At 39.5% G+C, this 24,369-nt stretch overlaps 1 protein-coding gene across 1 annotated transcript in view; it reads right to left on the minus strand.

The window, feature by feature from the left end:
- Positions 1-261: 261 nt before the first annotated feature.
- Positions 262-24,369, minus strand: part of pigg (phosphatidylinositol glycan anchor biosynthesis class G (EMM blood group)) — a 66,237-nt gene continuing 42,129 nt past the window's right edge. The window contains exons 11-14 of the mRNA XM_029441547.1: positions 14,958-15,267; positions 11,119-11,282; positions 5,282-5,493; positions 262-582 (exon numbers count right to left, since the gene is read on the minus strand). Of these exons, the coding sequence (XP_029297407.1) occupies positions 569-582; positions 5,282-5,493; positions 11,119-11,282; positions 14,958-15,267 (700 nt within the window). The 3' untranslated portion in view covers positions 262-568. The remainder of the gene's footprint in view (positions 583-5,281; positions 5,494-11,118; positions 11,283-14,957; positions 15,268-24,369) is intronic.

Raw genomic sequence — 24,369 nt, forward strand, 5'->3', positions numbered from 1 at the left:
CAAGTCAGTAGGAAACTTTGACAAAGAGAAACTCCAGTGTACAGTGCCTCATATGTCATCCATCCTCCAGAGCAGACAGATGGAGCTCCAGCAAGGCTGCACTGAGCTGAAAGACAATGTAATGCGCAGCTAATCACTAATATTACTGCAGGACTGTGCGTGAATTCTTATTCAAATGTCTGCAAAGAAAATGTGAAAATGAAATAAATGTTCTTGTGGTTGTTGCAGCTGACAAATCAAACAGACACTTTGTCAAATGTGTACAGTGTAATACATTATTTATTTCATTATTAAGTAAATAATGCAAGATTTTGGAAAATAGTCATTTGTCATTTTACAGAGACATTTCAACTTAAAGCTGTCTTCACATGATATGAAATGTTCTGCGCTCACTGCACTTTGAAAGGTCAGCGGCCATCGAGGTCAAAGTTTAAATAATTTTGAACTCGCTCTGTGGCAATTTCGAGCGGTGCGCCACGTCAAGGGTAGCGTCCGCCTGGTCCTGCGGCGTGGCTCTCTCCATAGGAAACCAAAAGGCAACGCCAAAGCAGAGCGGTTTCACTGCTCATCATGCGAGAGCAGCTTAAAGAGATCAAACATAGTAGAAATACACACACACACAACATGATTAAAGTTACAATAAACTACATAAAACAAGTTGTGAAGGCTGAGGAAAACTATTTTCTACAAAGATGGAGAGCAAAACAACAATAACCAGTGCACTTTTCCTGGGATGTATAACAACACGTATTAAAATGCTCTCAACCATGTGGACTAAACAATTATTCTGATCCATTTCACGGACTGGTAGGTATTTGGATACAGAGGAATGATTTCACACAGAAAGTGTGGTCCCATCAGATTTGCTTTGAGGCTTCTTCTTGCACTGGTGCAGTCAGGTTGCACACAGATCCATGAGGAAGAGAAAATAAACCACTAAACTCCGATGGAACTGTAGTTATTATCGAGATGTATTCTTTTCTCTGTGAGCTGAGCATTCATCACAGTGACTTTGACCCAGACCCCCCGTCTACTTCTAACCCTTTTTGGCTTTTCTACTTTGACCTGACTACAGCTCATAGCTACTGCAACACATGTTGTGGAGGTCGGTCTTTTAAGAAGTTTATGTTTTGTTTAGAATGAACAGATCAATGAATGTGCAAAGAACAGAAACACCTGACCAATGCCCCGTACAGACACTCGAGGAATACCATCACACATTGTTCTGCTGCCAACACCAAAACAAATGATCGCTGTAATCATATTATTCAACTCCGTGTCCTAAAGTACTTCAGTGGCGCACCTGGGGGAGATCTGCACTCTGAGTGCACTTTTAAAGTTATTACTATTTTCATTACCTGGTTCATAAACTATTTCCATCAGACTTAGTTTGAAGCCTGTTCAACTGAAGAGAGAAGGCACTTGACAACAGTGTGCCGTCATTTCAGCTGCCGCTACCTCAAAGCTAACGGTGTCCTGCTTCTGATGCAAACCAGCTAAGCTGCAGTGATCCATATGCAGCGCGTGTCTGAGAGCCTGCGTATTTTAATGTAAATCCTCTTGTTTGTCTGACTTTTTAATGGTGTTCAGGACATTTAAATTCAGTTCTGTGGGTAAACTCAGTTGAGGGTGTCCCTGTCAAGGTGAGTCACAGCAACAACCACGACGGCAGCAAAACAAAACAAGTGTGAAGCACGTTTTGCATCAGACAACATGTATTCAGAACCGCATTGAACATCGGCAGTGCTTTCTTCTTCCTCGGTTTGGCATCTGCTTCTCCCTGGCACCCCGGAGGGATGTCAGTGATCTTAGCCCCGGGCGAGATGCTGTTTCAAGGCAGACAGCTCGTCAGGGTGAGTGACAAGTGTTGGGGCAGGAACTTACAATTCCCTTTTCTACCTCGAGGGAGGAAAGTTGCACACTGTGGCTTTAACAATAAATCTTTCAACTCCCTTTTTTTTTTTTCTTCTGGACAATTCTCAAAGGGTGATGTAAGAAGTGCCAGGTTATAATCAGGAAGGTGCTTTGAAGTAGTCACAGCCGTTCATTGACATCACAGACATAACTCAGCAAAATAGTTGCTGAAAACGGAAGGGCTGCGCTTTTACTTTGTAAAGCACCGCTGCAATAAAACTCTGTAGTACTGCATACTGGAGGTGGAGATGTTTCTTATGACACAAATTACATGAACACACGTAATAACTTATACATCAGTCTAACTGTAACTGCTGCCTGGATATTTCCATTCTCTGATTTGACTTTCATAATGGAGTAAAAGCTTTCAGTGAGATAATAATGCAGCTCTATATTATATCATCCAGTATTAATGAGCTCCATTAATACTGGAACAGAAACACATCGCTTGCTCTTTTCTCTTCCAAAACAATCACTTGGTAAAATACAATTAATTCAGAACTCTGCTGCCAGTCAAGGAGAGACACTACAGGTGAACAGTGTGGAAACCTTAAACTAACAGATTCCACCAGGAAACTACTTTTTGTATTACAAGTTCTCTGTTTAAATATGAGAATGAGGCATTATCTTATTAAATATGTCATATTATCACAATATCCTACATTTCCAGATAAGAAAGCTTTTGTGATATTGGCTATATAAATAACTTTGATTTGATTTGCAGGGTTTTACATACAAACTACAACAAATGTGAGAAAAGCAGCTCAGCCTTTTTTTTTTAAACTATAAGCACCAAAACTAAGGAATTCTTTAGCAAAGGCTACAAGAGAAGCTCTGTGAACATTTTTAAACGACAATTGAAAACGTATTTGTTTTATTGTTCTTAGCATGCCTGCTCTTGCTTTTTGTTGCCTCTTGTTTGTGATTCATTCGATTGTTTGGTTTTATCATTCAGTATCTGCACAATTTGCCTGTTTTTATTTGTTCTCTAGTTTCTTCACTTTAGTGTAAAGCACTTTGAACTACGTCCCCTGTATAAACAGGTGCTATATAATTAAAGTGTATTTAAAATGAGTTAATAAGTCATTGAGTATTATTATTATTTTGGCTCAATTGCTCTTTTTTTGCCAGCTTTACTTTGGTGCTATTCTTAGTGATACTCAAGGAACAGATTGAATAGAAGTTAAAGAAGTCAATAGAAGAAATTATACGGCCTCTACATCCAAATTGTAACGTATATACAGAAGGATTCAGCTGGATGCGAGAGTAAAACAGGGAATTATGTTCCTGCAGCAGAACGTCAAAGTCAGCCAACTACATTGACTTTAGCACTTTGTCCTACTAAATTAAACTATATCCTCTATTGAACAATGTGCGGAGATAAAGGAAACAATGGGGAAGTGTGCAGAATGTTCTTGAAACTGTAGTGGATGAATGAATGATGTATCTTTCACCAACTGCCTTTCATATCATTTCATAGAAAATGTAATAAATCATAAAATGTATTTATGGCAATGATTTAACACAGGCTCCGTCTCATGGCCTGTAAGTGTTTCATTCATGAAGCCTTGCACTCATTTTGCGCCCAACATAACTGCAGCTCAATCCTTATTGAGAAACACTGAAATAAAAACAGGTTGAAAATTGAAATTATAATTTAGATTTCATTATATGGAGATCCGATCATTTAATTATTGAAAATAAGTTTATGAAAACATTTATAAATCAACATATTGCAATAAAAGCAATACAATTTGATGCATTTAGTTTACTATCCAGCCATGCATCTAAACAGACACCTTGAACAGTATGAACAAGAGGGTCCATAGTTCTACCTGCTCATCCGAAAAGCCTGAAGTTTGTACTTAAGGTGCAGAATCTATAAACCCACTCACCTTAATTTCAGTAGATATTGATTGTATGTTCACATAAACACAGACATCTAGTGCAGCTTTGTGCCAATCATTAAAACAATAAAAAATAAAGTAGTGAATGTAGGGTTAAATATTCTTGAGATTGAAACAGAAAAGGAAATACATAATATTTTACAAGCTTATTTAAAATGTTCTGAAGACCCCGGTATTAAAAGCCCCTACACCTCCATGGAACAGCCGCACAGGTGTTTCCACTTGTGTTGCTGATTAGCTCTGCTCTCAGGAGTGTGCAGCTCCTCTGCTGATGAGATCTCACACGTTAGCTTTGTACCTGGACAACGTACACCTTCAGAATCTGATTTTCTGATACAACATTAACCCTTGTGCTTCACTTTGATGTCCTCAAACGGCCATACAATGATATCTTAATATTACTTTCCACTTTCACTGAGTTCTGTTAATAACGAGCAAATATTCAGTTTCAGGATTTTAACCGTTTGATTGGCAGTTTGTTAATGGTCTGATGATTCTAAAACAAAACAAATGTTATTGTTTTAGTGTATACTAAATGCTAGGGGGATTTATTCTTGTCTAGGATATGTCAATGATTAGCAACATTGACTTTGATGCATTTTTTGTTTTGTGCAAGAAACAAGGAAATGTCATGTATTTTCCCACCAGGCAAAGGAAAAGGCTCAAAATAGTAAAAAGTACAATTTTGAAGCCGGGGTTTTAGATCGAAAGTCTGATATAATATAATGAAGGATTTTCTGCTACAATGAATGTGGAATCAAACATTGTGTCTTATTATAGGAGCTGAGGTTGAACTTTCAACATTTGAAAATAAATAAATAAAAGAATTCACAGCGTTGTGAATAATGAAAGTGAAGCAGCCAACGTTCATCCTAATATTAACGCCTGTGCTTTTCCTACTTTGACGAGTCAAAATGTCTTCTGTGAAGAGCACCTGTCAAAGTTCTAATCAGCCACAATAATTGAAAACACCTGTGAGGATGCAGGTGCTCTCTAACGTGCTGAGCACCCAAACATCGTGTGTTTGCACTCTGCTCAGCACAAACATGATGCTCTCCCATGTAACACCAAAGTCATTCAATTATACATGTAGTTAAAACATCAAACTCTGCATTTTTGTCTTAGTAGCTCACCGTACAGCAGTCCCTGAGGTAATATACTGTATGTATAGATTTAAAAAAAAGTATTTCACTTTTATTCTTCAACAAACGTTTTTTCCTTGGAAATATTTAAATAGACAAAGAATACATTGTAAGTGCATTCTCAAAGTATTTCTTGCAAACGTACAGGGTCCAAAGGAGGGACCTTTAGTGAAGCTTCTGCTCACAGATTGTGAACAGTATACTACAGCATCAGCAGTGCATCAGTCTGAAAGTCTTACACGCAGTATTAGGAGACTCTGCCCCACCCTTGGACTTCCCTTAAGGTAAGATCTGCATCTTTGGCCCCCTAAGACTTACTGGAACTGTGGCTTTGCTCCATGGTGTTGAAGAAGAGGCAGACTCCTGCAGTCAGCAGCAGATGCATGGACTCGTACAGTAATTTTGGTGAAAAGACGCTCCATATGAAGAGATGGTACCGCAGAGCAGTCACCAGCACAATGTAGGCTGCAGCTGGCACAGACCTCAGCAGGGCCAAACAGTAGCAGCCATGGCCGACTGCAACCGGGCTCCTGCAGAGAGGAAGAAGATTAATCAGAGAGAAGCAAAGTGCTGCAGGGAAGCAAAGCAGGCGACTCTGCACTGTGAATAACTTCCTGTTGAGTGACACTGAAAAGTTTATACGTGATCCAAGGTCGTCCTAAGCTGCTTTACGTTTTCTCAATGATGGTCGGTAAAGCTGCAGATTGTTTGAGTCACAGCGAAGGCCACTTTTCACATTTTTGGAGTTTTTACGGAAGTACCCGGGAGAAGAGTCTGATCCAATTATCTTCTCACAATAATACGGATTGCTGGCAAATTCAGATAAAGAAGTTAATGACTTTAAAACCTGCATGATGGGAGGGGTGCAGTGAGGAGATTAGGAGATGCTGATGTAAAACCAAACACACACGGCTACACAAAGACTTGTGTACACTCGACTGACGCACTGAAGCACACGCGTTTAAATTAGCACAGGGATGTTGTTCATTGAAACAGGCAGAGTCCCAGCTGAGGGGGAGGAACTGCAAGCCTTTTCCCAAGACAAGAGAAGTAGGAGACATGGGAAGTAGTCCAGAGTGGTGGTGGAAAATCAATCAGAGGGCCACTTACACACACACACACACACACACACACACACACACACACACACACACACACACACACACACACACACACACACACACACACACACACACACACACACACACACACACACACACACACACACACACACACACACACACACACACACACACACACACACACACACACACACGAGTTTGGGGTCGATAACAATCAATTAAACAATATTACTAACTTGTAAAACTACTTCTGTGTGCTAAGAGTCTCTCTTAAAGGAAGCACGCACTTCATACATTTAGTTGTGTTTGTCTAGTATGTGTGTAGGTGTATTTTTATATATGTAGTGCAGATATTTGTTTTTGTTTGTATGTATGCGTATGCATGTAAGAATGAAGTAAGGCTCACGGTATCAGATTTCGACATGACGATTATCGTGGCCAAAAGAAAATAATATTCAAGATTACAGAGATCGAGTATTTAAGTTCTGTGAAGTTTGAGACAGATTAACACAGAATAGTTGAAATTGATGCAGTGAGGTCAAAATATCGTGACTTTTAGTCCCTAGTAGTAACTTCTATACTTCCCACAATGCAACTGAATGTGGTCTTTTGTCACATTCGACTGGTGATGAAGTTAATATTCACCTTTGCTCTTTATATCCATAAACGAGGTAGAAGTATTTGTTCAAACTTGTTTGATCGCTTTTGTTGCCCAAATGTGACTAGCAAAGTCGCCATGTCCTCAGACAAAGAGAGATGAAGTTGGTTAGTATAAAATGGCTTGAGCTACATAAAATAACAAACACTTCTTTAAAAAAAAAAGAAAGAAAGAAAAAACAATTCCCACCATGCTCTGAACCAGCATAAAGGTTAAACTCTTCAACTCATGGCGACTTCACAGAGCGGCTGTTAAAACAGCGTAAGTTCATTTCTGTGCCCTACCTCAAAGAGCTACTAAAACATTCATGTTCTCAGGATCTAATTCTCTCAGTGGAGAAAATTATGAAATCTTGAATGAATGAGTAATAAATAAGTGTATCAAGCTTTAGCTTTAAAAATCATATAACAAAATGATCAAACTGAATAAAGAAGAAGAACGAACGCCTGCGCAGAACTCAAAGAACAAAAAGTATTTTTTTGGTCTGAACCCTTTTCTCCGGTCACACATGTACAAAAGAACCGTGGAAAATTAGAGAAATGATCGCTGGAAATCCTTTCACCAAAACACTGAACTGAGAGTTTGGTGGAAGGCCACATCGTCCTTCAGTACATTTTATTTCAGTAAAACCATTTCAGCTCAAAAAGAAGTCAACGAAGTCGATCTCAACGAGCCATGGCAGCCTCTTGGAAATCAAGCACACGGTAAATATAGAAAGGCCTGAATGTGCTTTTTGCCTTTTGTATTTAAGTCAGAATATCGGACTCTTTATAGACCGTTTTAATGATGGTAATTAAGTAAAGTGGAGTTTATGGGTCTCCTCTGATCGGCCAGGTTTACAGTGTGCACTAAAACAATGAAAAACATTCTCTTTGCCTTAAGTAGAGTTTGACTGTGTCAAGGGAGACCCGCTGAAAAGCTATCGATCAAAGTCCATTTCCAGCACTTGCCTTGTGGTCGAGCTGCTGATGGCGCAGAGTGAATTCTTAATGAGTTTCATTTGTCACAGCGTCTCTGAGTGCATATTACAGGTGGGGCTTCTTAGTTTACCTTCAGACAACCAACTCACATTCAACGAGGCTAAAACTGTTCTATTTATCTTATTGTCGTACTTCAAGACATCCATTTTTTAAATCTAATTTACAGGTCCACAGTAGTGGAACTCACTGCGTACGACACGGACGTCACTCTCTTCCTGGACAGCTTTTATGACACAGCTAAAGACATTTCTCATTTGGTCTTGAACCTCATGGCAAGTTCTGTTGGTTGTACATTTGTACTTATTTTAAGTTTGTTTTTCTCTTTTCTTTCTTTTACTACTGCGTGTGTGTTTTGTGTATATATATATTGTTTGTGCTACATATACTTTGCCTTGTTTTGTCTTAGATAAGTAATAATGTCATTTAAAGTGGGTCTGGCTCTGAATACGTCTTTCCTCTCCTGCACTGTCATGTCTGTTTTTTTCCTATTGTATACCATTTGTATCTTCATTATTGTGCAGAATAAAATAAAAAGAAAAGAAAAGAAAGGTGGTGATGTAATGTTTGCAAGCTGGATTTATAGTGATGTTAGCTTGAGTGGCATTAACCTGCTCCTCCATCACTTCCCATAACGGTCCGCTTGTGGCAGATCAGTCGTGCTGCCAGTCAAAGTGATTGCGATTTATTTACTTTTTATTAGTGATACAAAAGTATAAAATGACTTGCGTCACATTTCCCAATTTTGTTATGAAACCCATATCCCCAGGGGCCTCAAAGAGACAACAAAAACCATCGTCTCTGTATAGAGTTGGTTTTTGCGACCAGTAATCTTAGTGTGTATGAATATTTAGAATATATAAACATAGAAATGATTGTGGATAAATAGATCAAAAGTAAGAATACTTAAAACAATAAAGAATAAAGAATGAAAAAGGCAGAGGGGTGTTTGGTTTACTGGTGAAACAGATCAATGCATCAGCTGCTTCTGAATTTAGTTTTTTCAGACGTTACATTTCAGGATGCAGTTTGAACTGCGGTGTTATCGTTGACTGTAAAGTGATTTTCCTTTGCTACTGTACGTGAGATCATGTCATGCTGCTCATTTTTGCCTCTCCGAACAAAATGAATGCTACAGCTTTTCCGAGCTCCCCCATGGAGCAGCTTTAATCTCAGCTCGGCTTTAGTTTTCATTTGTAACCCCTCTACTCTTACGGTGGTGCTGCAGGGACACGGTGGAGGTCTTGGAAGCGTGAAAACAGATTTCTTTTTTGACAGCGTCTTGTCATGGATCAAACTTTTAGTCACTGGAACATTTTAACCTCATTGTAGTGCTAAATGAAAGGATGATTCTGTGACGACCTTTAATGTCCACAACAACTGGAGTGTGGAGCCAGCCAGGAGCTGTTCTGGTCCAAAATGCTGGAGGGACAAATCAAATCAAAAATCTACTTTTTCATATCTAGGCTCTGCCGCGAGCGGCACAAAAAGTTTCAGATGAGTAGAACTTTTTAATCAGAGACTGGCTGAACTACTGAAATGTTAAACACATCATATTCAAATGTGGGATCAAAGATTATTAAGAAGACAAATCATGCATGGTATACACACCCTCTGCAGTCTAATTTCTATGGGACCTTTGTGCGATAAAATTAAAAAATATTTTTTTACATAAAGTAGTGTCTTTTTAATCACAAGGCTGCAGCCTGTTACTGTCATTTAAACAACAGAGGCTGGTTAACTCCCTTTTATATTAATACCACCCTTTGTCCACATTAAATAGAGCATTTTCCTTTTGGCTCCATCAGCAGGGCAGCTGCTGCCCAGCCACAGAGCTCATCACTCAGCACTGTGCAGCGGCCTCATGCTGAGGGCGAGCTGTGGTTGTTGGCTGTATCCCACATACAGCAACCAGCTACTGGCCCCTCTCCAGTTAAGGTCTTAAGCAGGTTAAGTTGTTTACATGCATCTTTGATACCCTGCGAGCAAGTCTCCTCGTTTCCGTGAGTAAACCCATTAACAGAAAATTCATATGCACCTGTATCGCCCCACCCACAGAGAGCATTCAGAACAAAAAAGTAAATAAATAAATAAACAACCAACACGCATAAGTAACCGTGACAGTGGTGATGCTGTGCGGCTGCGTTGGCACAGACGGTAGAAACCAAAGTAAAAGAGTTGTCTGTCTAAATGTGAGTTTTTATGCTGTCAGATGAGCTTAGGAACCCCTGCATCGGTACCACCTGTTCCAAATGTGTTCTCAGAAATGGATTACAAACTTGATGTTATTTAAATCTATTATTATATTATACCAAAGTGTTTATGTAACAACAATGTTTTCATAAAGTTGAATTGTCAGTGTTTAGACATTTTTGTATAGCTTATTTCAACTTGTCTGCTTGTGCGCACACACACACACACACACACGCACGCACGCACACACACACACACACACACACACACACACACAGAGGTGGGTGGGCAGCTTACTGGTTATTCTAAGTAAAGTAGTGAAGAGCAGCATAACATCAATTTGTAATCCTATTTGGCTGCAAGTTTTTATGCATCTACGCTGCGGACATCCGTGGCTGGAGGAATTATGTTTTGGGTTTTCCGTCCGTACCATTCTCGTGAATGCGATATCTCAGGAACACCTCGAGGGAATTGCTTCACAGTTGGACTCGAGGATGAATTCATTGTAACCTCACAAAAGCCTTTTTATGCCATAATTCAAGATTGTACACGCTAATTAGGACAATTTCACACAAATGTGATGACATTTTGGACAGACACGGATATAAACTGCAACTTGACCGGTTGGCGAACGCATAAAATGGTGAGGTGGGAATTATAGTTTTCCCTAACAGAAACAATTGGCTGGACCGCAGCAAATCCAGCCGTCCCAATAAACAGCAGTCTGTCTCTGACTGAGTGACGATGTTACACCACAGTGTCTCTGGAAGGTTGGTCTCTGGAAAAAGGACGTCATGACGAGTCTTGCGTCGAGCGTGTGAAGACAAAAGTTCAGGCAGGCATCTGTAGAACTTGACGTTACAAATAACTTAAATTAAGAAGTAATTAAGATGTTTTTGTACGCTACCTGAAGTTTCGGATAATAGTGCGATGGGTAACACGCAGAACACGGAAGCCTTTGAGCGCACTCGTATCTCTTGCGCCATCTTTGGAGCCCCGCACCGCAGTTTCTCACGGAAGGATAAACAAAGCTTGCATCCTCAGAAGGCTTTAAACTGACTATTCATGTAAAAGAATTTAGCACATGGACCATTCATCGTCCAGCCATATACCAGGTTTCTACCTCCTGTAGTCCTTTTAATGAAATCATAATTTCTTTGCTGCATTGCTTTTTGTTTAGTTAATTAGTTGAGCTGGAAACTGCAGCAATATCCCCGGGCAATAGAGTGATTTTAAAACACTTACCTGTCTCTCTGTGAGCTGAGGAAGCAGACCAGGTGACACGCCCAGAGCAGGGGCCCTGCGTAAGTGCTTAGGGCCGTTAAGAAGATGGCAGGTGCTTCTACGTAACTTTCCAGTCCAATGAAGCCGACTGAAATGTCGACGGTGGCGATGTTGTTGGAATTGCCCTGTGGGAGCACAAAGAAGTCTTATTTTAGCATCACCCAGAATACAGGAAGACCTCACTCTGTATACAGACAAAAAGCAGCACACAAAGATCTGTGGGTGAAGCTTTGTAAGCATTTCAGAGCTCTAAAGAACCGGCCCTTTGCTTTATCATCATTACTGTGAGCTTCTGGCGACTTCCCAGCGGCCCAGTTGTTGTTTGTGTTTTCCACAGCACACACAGCTTTTCTGTCTGGAGCTGGACTCAGGCTGGTGTGTTAACGGGCATGTGAGATTGTGCTATATATATATATATATATATATATATATATATATATATATATATATATATATATATATATATATATATATATATATATATATATATATATATATATATATATATATATATATATATATATATATATATATATATATATATATATATATATATATATATATATATATATATATAGCACAATACATACATACACATGTGATTGAAATAAGCTGCAACCTGTTCAGACAAATCAATCAACCCGAGCCACTGAACAGCACCGTGAGAGACACAGTCACGTCTGCTCAAAATTCAGATTGGCTCTTTTACAGTATTTCATTTTTAAAGTGTTTAATTTTTAGCAGATTCAATGTCCATGTGCGTAACAAGTGTTGATTACATTTAAAATGCATTGATCGGGGCATGTATGCTCCAGCTCTGTACTTGCACATACACAAGGAACAGAACCATGTCTGGGAATCAGCAGAGATCAAGGATGCCTTTCTTGTTCCAGTCAAATGCTGTGATGTTCCATGTGCAGCAACACAACAAGTTACGCTTTTCTTTTCCTTCTGTGCACACGTCTCTGATCATAGAGGAAAAGAACATTAACAGCTGGCTTCATTTTCAACAAACACAGTGAATATCAGAGAGCACGATGGAGACTGCATACGGATATTTTTGATTTGCTTTCCGGCTGAAATCCTGCCGTGATCTTTCAAATCAACAAATATATCACTTGAGACAAAACGGCTGCCAGAAATGGTACAATGATTGAACGTCAAAACAAACTGATCATTTAAAAGTGATGTTTTCAATCTAAAAAATGCCAAACTTTACCAAACAGAAATATCCACAATAACTTGTAGGTTTACTGGAAGTTCAGATTTAGTTCTAAAATCTAAAAGCAACTTGTGATGATTCATATCTTTATACAGAAGGTGACTCAGTTGCATCTGAATTCATACCCGCAGGGCGACTCGTCCCTGCTCATGTGGCAACACAAACCGGCTCATTTGTGAAGTATAAACACCTCCATTCTGCTTTATGGACCATCTGGTTTTAGAACGACGATAAATCCTCAGAAAATCCACTGTGAAGTCCGACTCGTCCATCACTTCAAATGATCAAGACAGCTCTACGCAGACTGCCAAAACGTCTATCGTGAGACAGTTCATTCGTAACTTTTTTGGTGACACTAGCTATGTCTGCATCTGAGGTTGCCTGGAATATTTCCCATGATCCTGTTGTGTTTGTTTGCGTTTGGCTTCCAACCAAGGACACTATGAAACAACAGCTTTCTGCCAATATTTATAATAAATCCTCTGAAAACACAACATCAAAAGCAACTATATACATTTTCATAGCTCATTGAACTTAATTCTAGGAACCCCTTTTTTAACGCAAGAAATTAGAAAGATCGTAGTTATTAGAACGGTCGAACTCACGCCATTTTCAGCAAAAGGTACTTTTGTAACAGCCATTTTGCTCTGGTTTATACGATTGTGGCATGTAGCAGACTTGTTTATAGTTATATTAATAAAAACAGCTAAGAGAGCTTGTGGAACATAGCGAACTCGGCCGGCTTACGTCAATACAGAGTTCTTAATGGCGGCGCAAATGCAAACAGAAAACAGGCCCTTGAAGGTATGAAGATTTCGGGCAAGCTCCGCAGTGTGCAGTTCCTCTCAGAGAGGCCGCACAACTGTTTGGTTCCAAAACTTTTGTTTATAGACTCTACGAATGTCTTTAAACTCTCATCCACTTGCAGCCAGGAGCTCACCGATCAGCTGCAACTGTACTTGCTGATTAGGAGCAGCAAATTTAAACCACATGTCGTAGCTTTACAGCTTCGTTATTACGCAAAGGACTGTAATTACATGTCTGGGCTGAAAATTGTCTGGTGGAGGTTTATTCCCGAGCCCCTCACAGTTTGAATGACCCAAGAGGAGATGACTGTTAACCAAATATCTGTCTTTGGTGGAGGTTAAAACAAAAGGCAGGTATAACTTGACCACAGGAAACAACCAGTCCAGCTGGCCTTCATCCCGGTGCAGCTTGAACATAATATAATTTACACACAAACACTTCCTCTGCCCAGAACGGCACCTATTGCCATATCGAACACTTCAGTGGCTTTTCTAAATGTTGCTACAGTCTGTGTCAGGGCGTTAAATTAGATGTCTCTTACAATCGGACAAGAAAAACTCCCTTACTGATGTGTTGTCCCTTGATCTCCCTTTTGTAGATATGGAAGGTGATTTTGGCTCCGATTCTCTTAATGATGATCTTCACACCTCTGTCCTTTTGGCGTCAGCACCAATAAGTATAACAGTTGTGAAACTGGTTGTAATTTGTAAACTATTAATGGTTTGATAACTGTTTGTTTAACAGGAAGACTTGGTTTTAGTAGTCTGGACAACTGTAAAAGTTAAGAGAAGCCAATAAAGGGGCTTAAAAAAGCTTGTCTAAAATGAACACCTGACATATAATAGAATAGAACTTATTGTTATTGTGCTTAGAACAATGACAATCTGTTTAGCAGCTCTTTCACAGTGTGCATCATAAAAGTACAAGTAAATGAATAAGTCATAGAGAATAAAAGCAAATTAAAACTACAACGCAGACCTCCATCAAGGTCGACGTGCTGCACGAGTCGACTTGTGTTAATGAGCTTTAGGTCGTGTCGTATTTTATTGCTCTGAGCGTTTAAACAACACGTTGATATCCGTTTCCGAGTTGAGTGGGCTTTCACATAAATTCTCCTGATCAGGAACTAATTTTTCCTATTATTCAGACACCACATGAATGCTGCACAAATGCACTATCTCGCAAAGTTAATAAACATGAAACATAAGTCTCGTGTCAGCCTCTTGATTGGGATCCGCTCCTAAATGTAGTGAGTTCTTCCTTTGCCCATAGTACACCCTTCCACCACGTTTCATGAAGATACAAATAAAGAAATATAACAAGACAAGCAATAGAAACAAGATATAGTGACCGAAAGAGTCCAGTGTTGGTTAAGTTAAGCAGCAGCATATATGGGGGTATGTGCAATATGATGGTAAAGTGTAATGTATGTGTGTGTGTGTGTGTGTGTGTGTGTGCGTGCGTGCGTGCTCGGTGGGTAATTGCTCACAGGAGTCCGTCTTTATCTCCCACTGGCCTATTTACAATCCTTACTCAACAGTTGGTAATACACTGTATTTTAGTAACATTGTGAGGAAATATTACTTTGAGATTTTGGAATCTTGACTAGAAAAAAATGATGTTTCAAAATAAAGCGTAAGTTTTGGATGATGCTATACCAGTTCATACAGATTCAACATTACTTAATACACCTTCAAACAACATGCAGCAATACAAACAGACAGAGCGGCCGTTAAACCGTGCCGTCACTGACATCATTACGGCTGCTTACCTGAAAGTAAAAGAAGGCCTGACCGAACCAGTAATGCATGATGGTGGTTTGTGCTGCGTCGTAGTGGAGTCTCTTCCAGATAAACTGAGCCATGAGCGTCTGGATCAGCAGGCAGCAGCAGAGGACCGGCAGGTTGTGAGCACGAAACAACAGCGAAACCAACAAGACCAAACCGCTGTAAATCTCCCATAACCCCCTGCTCTTCAACTTGGCATCGGCTGTGACGATCTGGGATCGCAGCAGGTCTTTGGTGCCGGTGAAGAGGATGCCCAGGATGAAGATGTAAACAAAGCGTGCCTCCACTGTTCCCCTAAAAGACAAAGAATACAGACTGTGTCACTTTTTGCATTAAGACAGTATTGATTTTTTTCTCTACAAAAGTCCTCGTTCAATATTCAAGTAATTGTGCTAAGTGAGTCTGGGATGTGGATTCTGGCAGCTTGCTGTACCTGCTCATACATTTAGCAATTACATATCCACAGATTTTGGTTTAGGGACATGAGAAATAATTGAATTCAGACTTTATATACTGGATGATAAAAGAAAAATGCTTCTTATCAAATAAAGGTGACAACACAAGCTGTGCAATAAATGACAAGAACAAAACGAAAGTAATTAACAGAACTGAAACAACAATCTTTATAAATCAAATGCACTAGAGCATAAAGCTCCTACACCGGTGTTGAACAGAAGACAGAACGTCTGCATCTCATCGATGCTGAAGAGAACACTTTGATAAATGGGAAGATGTGCAGATTAAACAGCTAGATATGGAAAATGGAGTGTAAAAGCTCAAAGCAATATGTCTCATTTGTTAACCTTAATGTATAGAAAACGTTTGGGACCATAAACATTTTCTAATACAACCGACAACAATCCAATGATCTGCAGTCTAACAAACGTTACCTGTGGCTCCTGCACAGTCAGACCCTTTGTTGGAATAGCTTTTCAAAGTTCACTACTTTAATTAATTTCATAACCCTGTCTCTTGTTGGACAGGTTTTCTTATATTTCTGTAACTCATAACCCTTCTTTCATTCAGTATGCAGTGTGTCAATGTAACATTAATAATTAAAGGTATGAAACGGGAAGACAGAATGAATCGCCTGAGGAAAACAGAGTCTCACCCATAACTCTGTCTGTTGTACTTTCTGCATCGTTATCGTTTGACAAACGTGTTATTAACATATTCTGAGCAGTTTGGGGTCATTTGACTTTTTCCAGCTGCCACTGATATCAAAACATTTTTTTTCTGAATGAATGATCACTAGCTTTAAATAGTAAGGATAAAAGCCCAGACGAAGGAATGCTCCTGAAGGCCACAAAGGAGTTTTAGAACTGGTGACTTGGAAAGCTGAAAACATAAAAAATGAAAATAATTCAAGTATAGCGAGAAACATAATGGAGAAATGTTAATTGTAGAAAGTGTGTGCTGTTTAAGTATGGTTTACATTATTAAAAAGCACTTTGTCAATAGATGTTCGCTAAAATAACAAGCACCAAGCCAAATGTAAACTGAAGGGTAGCCCTACTGCCAACAATCCAATCAAAGCATTTCAACCGGCTTACACTCAAGGAAAATATAAAGGACTACCAATATGTAATAATTACAACTACTAAGTCTTGTCCTCATGATGCAACAAAAGACTGTTTTGAATTATGAGTTGGGAAAAAAGCAGTTGAAGGATTGAAAGAGAGAGTTTTACGTTACTCGGAGTACACGGCTGCATGTAGACAGGAATATTAATTTCATTAGCCATGTAAACAGCTTAGTAGAATTATTGTCTTTTTGGAATAAGGGCAGTCTGCACACGCACACAGTTCGGGGAAGACGTCTAACCAGGCAACGTGAGAGAAACACCTGTGTGAGTGGACATCTAGCGGACGGGGGTTACCGTTTTACTAGCGTTGTCAATATTTATGACCAATACAATTTACAAACTGAGGCATGTTTGGCTTTTTTTCAATTTTAGGTAAAATTATTTATAAAAAGATTGACACAAATCAGACATTAAACTGTATTGAGAAGCATGGCTCACCCTCTTCTTTGCCCGTTGGTTTGGCCCACTTCAGTCTTACCGATTGTGTTTCTGTTGTCAGACGACGGTGCCTGGTTATTCAGCTCCGATTGGATATATCTAATCTAATTGTTTCTCGTGTACTCGACTTATTTTTCTCCAAATAATTACCATAACAAGTTTAGGAAACAGGAGGTTCCATGCTTAATGCTTAGACGGATGTATAGTAAAGTATGTAAGCTTTGACTTCACGTCAGCAAGATTGAATGCAGATTTAAAGATTTAAGGGCCATAATGTATGCGCTGTAAGTCTGGGTGTAAAGGCTGAAGCTACTACAAGGTGAAAAAAGGCTCTTCTTCTAAAAGGCTTACTCGACAAAAATCATTTTCCAACTATCAATAATTTATAAGCTCAAAAGGTCCTAAATCGAAGCTTTAAAAAGGAAAAGTGCTTTCGATTATGAAGGCAATTACATTTAGTCTAATTTCCAGTTCAGGCATTCAGCGTAAGTCCTTATCCACAAAAACCTAACGAAATAAGAAAATGTCTCCTCAAATATGCTCTTTAATTAATTTACATGTATTAATATTTGTCCAGAAAGCAGGAATGAGTAGATTAGCACTCATAAAAAACAGAAAACGAAAAACAAAAAAAGGTTGATTAGAGCTATGTAGATGATGAGTTGTTTTATTGTATTTCAGTGCGGATGGAGTTGAAATAAAGAGCATTAAGAGCTAATGAAGTTTGGGGAAGCAAAGCTTTTTCAGCTACAGCCTGAGGAAACTGCTGCTTTTCATTACATTCTCTGCAAACATGAAGAAATGAACGCAGTCATTAAGAATACAATGTTTTTTATACGTTCACCTCTTGATCATGGTTCCCCAAATCATTATTTAAAGTAGCGTCGGGTAATATTTCCAAACTACGATAGCTCAAAAGATTTTTTTTTATTTCTAAAACCTTGTGTTGACGAACATGACGTTGCAAACATGCTTCTTCTCAAGAGAAGGCGAACACGGAGTAAAATAACATTTCTCTTTGCAGCAGGACGCAGTCAAAGCTGAAAAGGTGCGACGGGATAATCGCTGACCCTGAAGGAGTTCAGCCAGTGTTTGAGATGTATTATTAATCAGTGTGTTTTGTGGAAACCTGTTCCAGTGTAGGAAAGGAGCAGAGTAATATGCTCCATACAGCACTGTTCGTTATTATTCACTACTCCCCTAACAATGTGTCAGGGATTGTATTCATCATTATTTTATGCAAAGGAAAATCCTGGCCTGGATTTGATTGTATGCGAGGACAGTGATGGATTTGAGCTGCCGGGGCTTACTTGTCAACTACTGTGCTGGGTGCAAAAATGGAGCGAATGATAATAAGCTTTCTGTATGGGCATGTTTGTGCTTAACAAAAAGTACTGTGCACTTAATGTGGCTGTTGTCTTACAACTCTGCTTTACACAGAGAAAGCAGGAACACATGAGATTTACATCCAAAGATGCCTTCCCTTCTGTAACCTGTATATTTAACTCTGAAAGGCCGCCACTGCACATCAGTCTGAAACAATAAACACCGAGGTACGCAACATTCTGAATACTGAAAGGAATCGTGTTTGCTTTGACATGTTCAATGCAGAAAGCACCAGCCCTCCATGTCTGAGCAATAAAGGCTATTTGCTGTTTATGCCATTTCCCCAATTGCAGCCCCCCAAAGTGGCTGCAGTTACTTTCAAGTGTCTCCTGATTATAGCACAGCACACAGCACAGTTTTGCACCTATCAGATTCCTAAAATCTCTTCCAGGCCTTACTTAAATTAGTCATTTAGCTAAAGGGGGATTACGTAATCCAATTTCCATCCAAGTGTGTGCGCTTGGTGGCAATATGCAAAGCATCTGGGAACTTCAGTCTAGGGGGAGATTTTGTTCCAGACTAGAGACGGTGTAATCGTTAGTATTGAACAACATTCCTCCTTTGATCAATTTTGTCATTTTGTATTGAGGAGTTTGTAAAAGTCGTCCGACCTTTAGCATGCTGTGGTTCAGACCACCGAGCAAACAGCAAGGTCACAGCGGGCACAGTCTTATCCCAGAACAACAACAAAGAAGAGGCCAAAGTTGTTGTGATGATAATAGTGTTCAGCAGTCTCCCAGCAGAACATATCATAAAGAACAATGGCCCAGAGTGTATTTTGTTATTTTCGGTTTTACATGTTGAGATTACGTGTGGATTTGAGAACTAAAGCTCTGAAACATAAAATAAATCTTTACAGAGAGCACGACAGATTAATAAAACGAGGCAGATCATTAAACATTCATTAAAGCAGATTCAGTAATGTGTGTGAATGTCGACATTAATCAATGGATCAAAGTATTTCTAGTCGGGTACATAAAAAATGATCTACCTAGAAATATGTCCAAAACAGCAGAACTCGCACACATTCTCTGTGCAGCCGCGCACTCTTCCATCACAGGTGCCAGCATCCAATTAATTAGGAATCCAGTAAAATATCAACCGTCTGCATGCACAGTGCATTCTCCCATCACACTACAGCCCACACCACGGCACTGCTGGGTCATTATATTTGAACCAGCAGATAGTACCCGAAACAGTTTATACCTTCTGATAGTTTTTGCTAGCTGTTATTCATGTGGGATTACGTGAATGGATTTATTTGGCAAATTAATTAATTATGTCAGTTTATTCTATGGTAAAAAGTTTCTTTCTATCTGCATATGACATAAGATGGCACAGCCTGACACACATTTGCTATATTTCCATTTTATTCCTGTTATTTCCCATAAACTCCTGTTATTTCCCATAAACTCCTGTTATTTCCCATAAACTCCTGTTATTTCCCATAAACTCCTGTTATTTCCCATAAACTCCTGTTATTTCCCATAAACTCCTGTTATTTCCCATGGAAAGTTTCCATCTAGAATATTGCAAGAATTTTGCAACCCTAAGGATGATCAATATATTTAAAGGTCATTAAAACAAATCTTCTCAAATCAGCTTCATATTATGAGGGATTGGGTCCAACGTGAACATATGATGTAGAGTATTTTTCACATTTCTCACTGGTTTGAAGTGGGCGGAAAAATGTGACATCACAGGCTGTTTCCGAAATAACTTCCTGATCTGATCAAACCAACACACAGTCCTGATGAAGCACATTAGCTCATTTATTTTTTAGGTACTACACTCTTTATGTATAAGCCCATAGATGTTTGCTGAAACCTCGCACTGTGGTGGTTGCTCGTTTAGTCATGAATATCGAACGTTATCGAGGAAAGATGTCAGAACTCAAACTTAGTTTTCAGGGCTCTGAATCCTCAGGGAATCCTCCACATTGCTAGGTGAGGAAACGCGAGCAGTCGAATGAATCTGATCTTGTTTACTGCAGTTTGTCAGTTTGTGACGCTAACAGCTGTAGCTGTGGACAGAAAACTGTAGCTTGTAAGTTGTGGTACAGAGGAGCTGCCTGGATTTCATGTTACCTTGGAAACAAGCGCTGGTGTTGCAACGAGTCAATAAGAACAGGTAAGACTACGTCCCATCCCCTCAACATGTTCGGTATATCCCCTTCATCAATCACCTGCATCGGGCCTACACTTACAGTAAATCAGCCAAAACAAGTAATTCACTGGCAGAGAAAGCTTTGCAGCAGACGCCGGAGGACGAGGAGGGCCGGCCCACTTGTCTGAGCCTCGGTCTCTCTGTGGGATAAATCTGGGCATGTCGAAAGTCGCAACTATTAAAATGCCAGTGGGACAAAGTGGCAAGCTTTAAAACAATGGTTACCGACAAAATATCTAATGACACAACAAACCACTGGATCAATATGGAAGCATTTGGCAGACTAACTTAAAGTTCAAATGTAATCTCACAATAGCATTCTCATTTACATTTACATTAATTACATTTCTTTATTAAATTGTAAAAATGCAATTAGCTTTTTTTATTTTCACTATTACATGGGCTCTATCCGACAACAAAAAATATGGTTGACAATATTCAAATGTTAATTCAAATGGAAAAACATTGCACCCAATTGCAATTACGTTTCAATGCTGACGCACTGTTTCCCTGACCAAATGCAAAGAGTATTTTCATTCTCAGGAGGGCTTTGGAAGTTATGTGTTTTAAAACTAAAAACACATTAGTGTGGCTGTAGCCCTGGTCCACCAAATGCTTCCATAGATCAGTGCCTGCGATAATGCTGGCAGTGTTAGTATCTTTACTTGTCAGCTTTATGTTGCACAGAAACACTTTTATGAACAATGCTCAACAAAGAATTGCTTTTGAAACAGGGTTATAAAATGGTTTACCTCTTGGGTAATACAACTGAAAAATGAATTCTGTGTGTGAGTGTCTGACTGTGTGTGTGTGTGTGTGTGTGTGGCAGGGGTTCACAGGTGTTTTGAGACGAGTTTGAATACATTTCCATTTTTAAGCGAGATCGGTATGCATGAATATCTTTAAATTGGGAACCTGCACAACAGTCCCTGTCTAGATAAAGCAGTACATGGTAAAATGGGTCATGTTTTGTGCAGGTGTGAAACACACACACACACACACACACACACACACACACACACACACACACACACACACACACACACACACACACACACACACACACACACACACACACACACACACACACACACTTCTTGTGGCTTCATGTCTGGTAGAAAATATGCCATAACTGCATTGAGGGGGGACGGAGATCGAAGCCATGATGTATAGAGGCCTGGCCCTCCGCCGGCTGCTTTCATGTTGAGCTATTTCTTATTAGAACACTTGTTCAGAAAATTAGATTTGCTTCATCTTTTATGTTACGTTGATTGTTCCTTTCTTTATAGATTTTTTATTGTGTTATTGTTGTTAATGCTTGCGTGGTGATCAGCGATCTCTCAATATCCAGTTAAATACTAATAATGCAAAGTACAGATGTTTGTCAGTTGACTGGCTGTCTATTTTTAGGTTTGTTTGTGATGATGCCGTGAGGAAGGGTGTGTGCGAGAGAGAGAGACAGAAAGAGAGAGACAAACTGTATCCACAGTAACTCTTTGAATCGTTTAAAGTGAGCAGCGTTGGCGCTTCTCATCCCCATTAGCCATTTTGAAAGATGCAACAGTGCAATTAGGCAGTTGGCACAAAGAGAAGGCGAGGAGAGAACCAGGGAGTTGTCCGGGGGCTTTACTCTGATACACACACACAGAAAGTAACCCAGTAAGACCAGACTTTTAAAAAAGGGTCACTGTCCAAAGTCACTCCTTTTTACATTCACATTAACAAAAAAACAAAGCAGTGAAAAATGCAACATTTAGTTTTTTCCGTCTAGTGCAGGGGTGTCAAACATGCGGCCCGCAGGCCAAAACCGGCCCGCCAGAGGGTCCAGTCCGGCCCGCGGGATGACTTTGCAAAGTGTAAAAATGTGTTGTTTTGATCATAAAAGTAAAGTACTGCTCCAGATACCTGTGACGAAATGTTTTGTGCCTTTGTAGATATACTGTGATCAGTAAGTTGTAACACACATGTGTAAATGATAAACTAATACTATTGTTGAAATTGCACCTTTAATTCTTAAGAAATGTCAGGTTGTTCATAATGTTTTGTAAAAAGATAGTTCATTCAATGTGAACATTTTCAGAATGTACTTTTTTGCACTAAAACGAAGGGAAGAATTTGGAGTTGTTGTTATTTATAGGTTATTATGCTGTGATGTTACTGGTCCGGCCCACTTGAGATCAAATTGGGCTGCATGTGGCCCCTGAACTAAAAGGAGTTTGACACCCCTGGTCTAGAGCAAGAGAAACTGCTCCGATATTCTTTCTAAAATAACCACAAGTTCGACTATATGGGTCGCTTTTCTTTTAAACATTATATGCTTCCAACAACTCAGCAGATGGAAGCTGTACTGCACTAAAATCAAAGCACAAATATAGCTTCTCCTGGCCAGGCAATCAAAATACAGCACCTGAGACAGCCTGCATGTCATTGTCACGAGGCCCAACACTAAAGTTTGTCTTAGATAAATAAAGAACTTTATCAAGCACTCCCCAGCGTGGACTAAGTCTGAAAAATGTCCTCGAGGCAGAGCGCCGTAATGATCAACTTTTTGAGGTCTGAAGAAGAAACTGAAGGACCGGGTCAACGTCAACCTTGTCAATCATACAGTTTGTCAAAAGGAGCCGGGGTCCCTGCATGGCTTTAGTCAGGTGTCTTTGTACAGGTGAGGGTGAGAGGTTGAGCTTTTAATTAGCTGAGCAAGTAGGAGAGACTGCCAAGGAGAACAGGAAAGGTTAGGGAGGGCCAGGTACTGGTGGTAGATGAAGGAAGGTCAGGAGAACTAGACAGGAGAAGTGTGTGCAGCCCTGCACACTCATTATTTTCTGACAGGGGTTAGTAGAAGATAACTCTGTGCCAAGCTGAAGTCTACAGAATGAAAAATTAAACACTTAAGAGCGTTAAGATTGTCGATTTCCCCTCTTTTTGGGAAATGCTAACAACAGATATTACATATAGATGTGCAAAGAGGCATTAATCTCCAAGAATAATGATGCCCTTTTTAAGACGCACATTAAACATGATTTTTTATTATTCAGGTTGAGTTCAAGGACGCATCAGGTTTTCTAAGGTGCACAGAACACAGAAGGGTTGTGCATCACATGAACTCTTTTATCATATATTGTGATTATGAACCTAGCATGTACGATTAAAGTTGGAGGGTCTGGGAGAGGAGATTCTTACCCTCAGTATACATCACAAGGGTTTTAGTGCAGCTGCAAGAAAGATTTATCTTTCAATGATAGCAGGAGGAACTCAAGAGCAATTTACAAATCAGGATTCAAAAGTTTTGTTTTTCTTTCAAAAAAGCTGGAATAGCACCGTACTTATCATGAGCAGCAGTACAGTAGATTGTAAAATGTCTTAATGTTGAAGCTTTTGCATTTTACATCAGTACAAATGTCTGTAATTCTAACCCAGATCTGTTTGATTTAATATGATTTCTCCACATTGAACAAGCCTATAAGTCTACAGCCATGCGGCTCTGTGAGGCACAGTTGTGCTTCGAGCTAAATGCTAATGTTAGGATGCTAACACGACAATGGTAACATGCTGAAGTTCAGCAGGTATAAGGTATGATATGAATATATAATGTTTACCATCTTAGTTTAGCGTGTTTGCGTGCTTATTGCTTATTCTAAACACAAAGAACCGTTGAGGCTGATGGGAATGTCATATGTTTTGTATTTATATTCATAAACCAAAGTATTGGACAAACTAACATTTGACAAGATGATGGCACTAAATGAGAGCGATCACCAAAGTCACGTGAATACATCAATTAGGGACCATGGATGTCAACTGAATTTTGAAACACTCCATAA

The sequence above is a fragment of the Cottoperca gobio genome, chromosome 10 (genome assembly GCF_900634415.1).
Source record: "Cottoperca gobio chromosome 10, fCotGob3.1, whole genome shotgun sequence".
NCBI classification, from domain to species: Eukaryota; Metazoa; Chordata; class Actinopteri; order Perciformes; family Bovichtidae; genus Cottoperca; species Cottoperca gobio.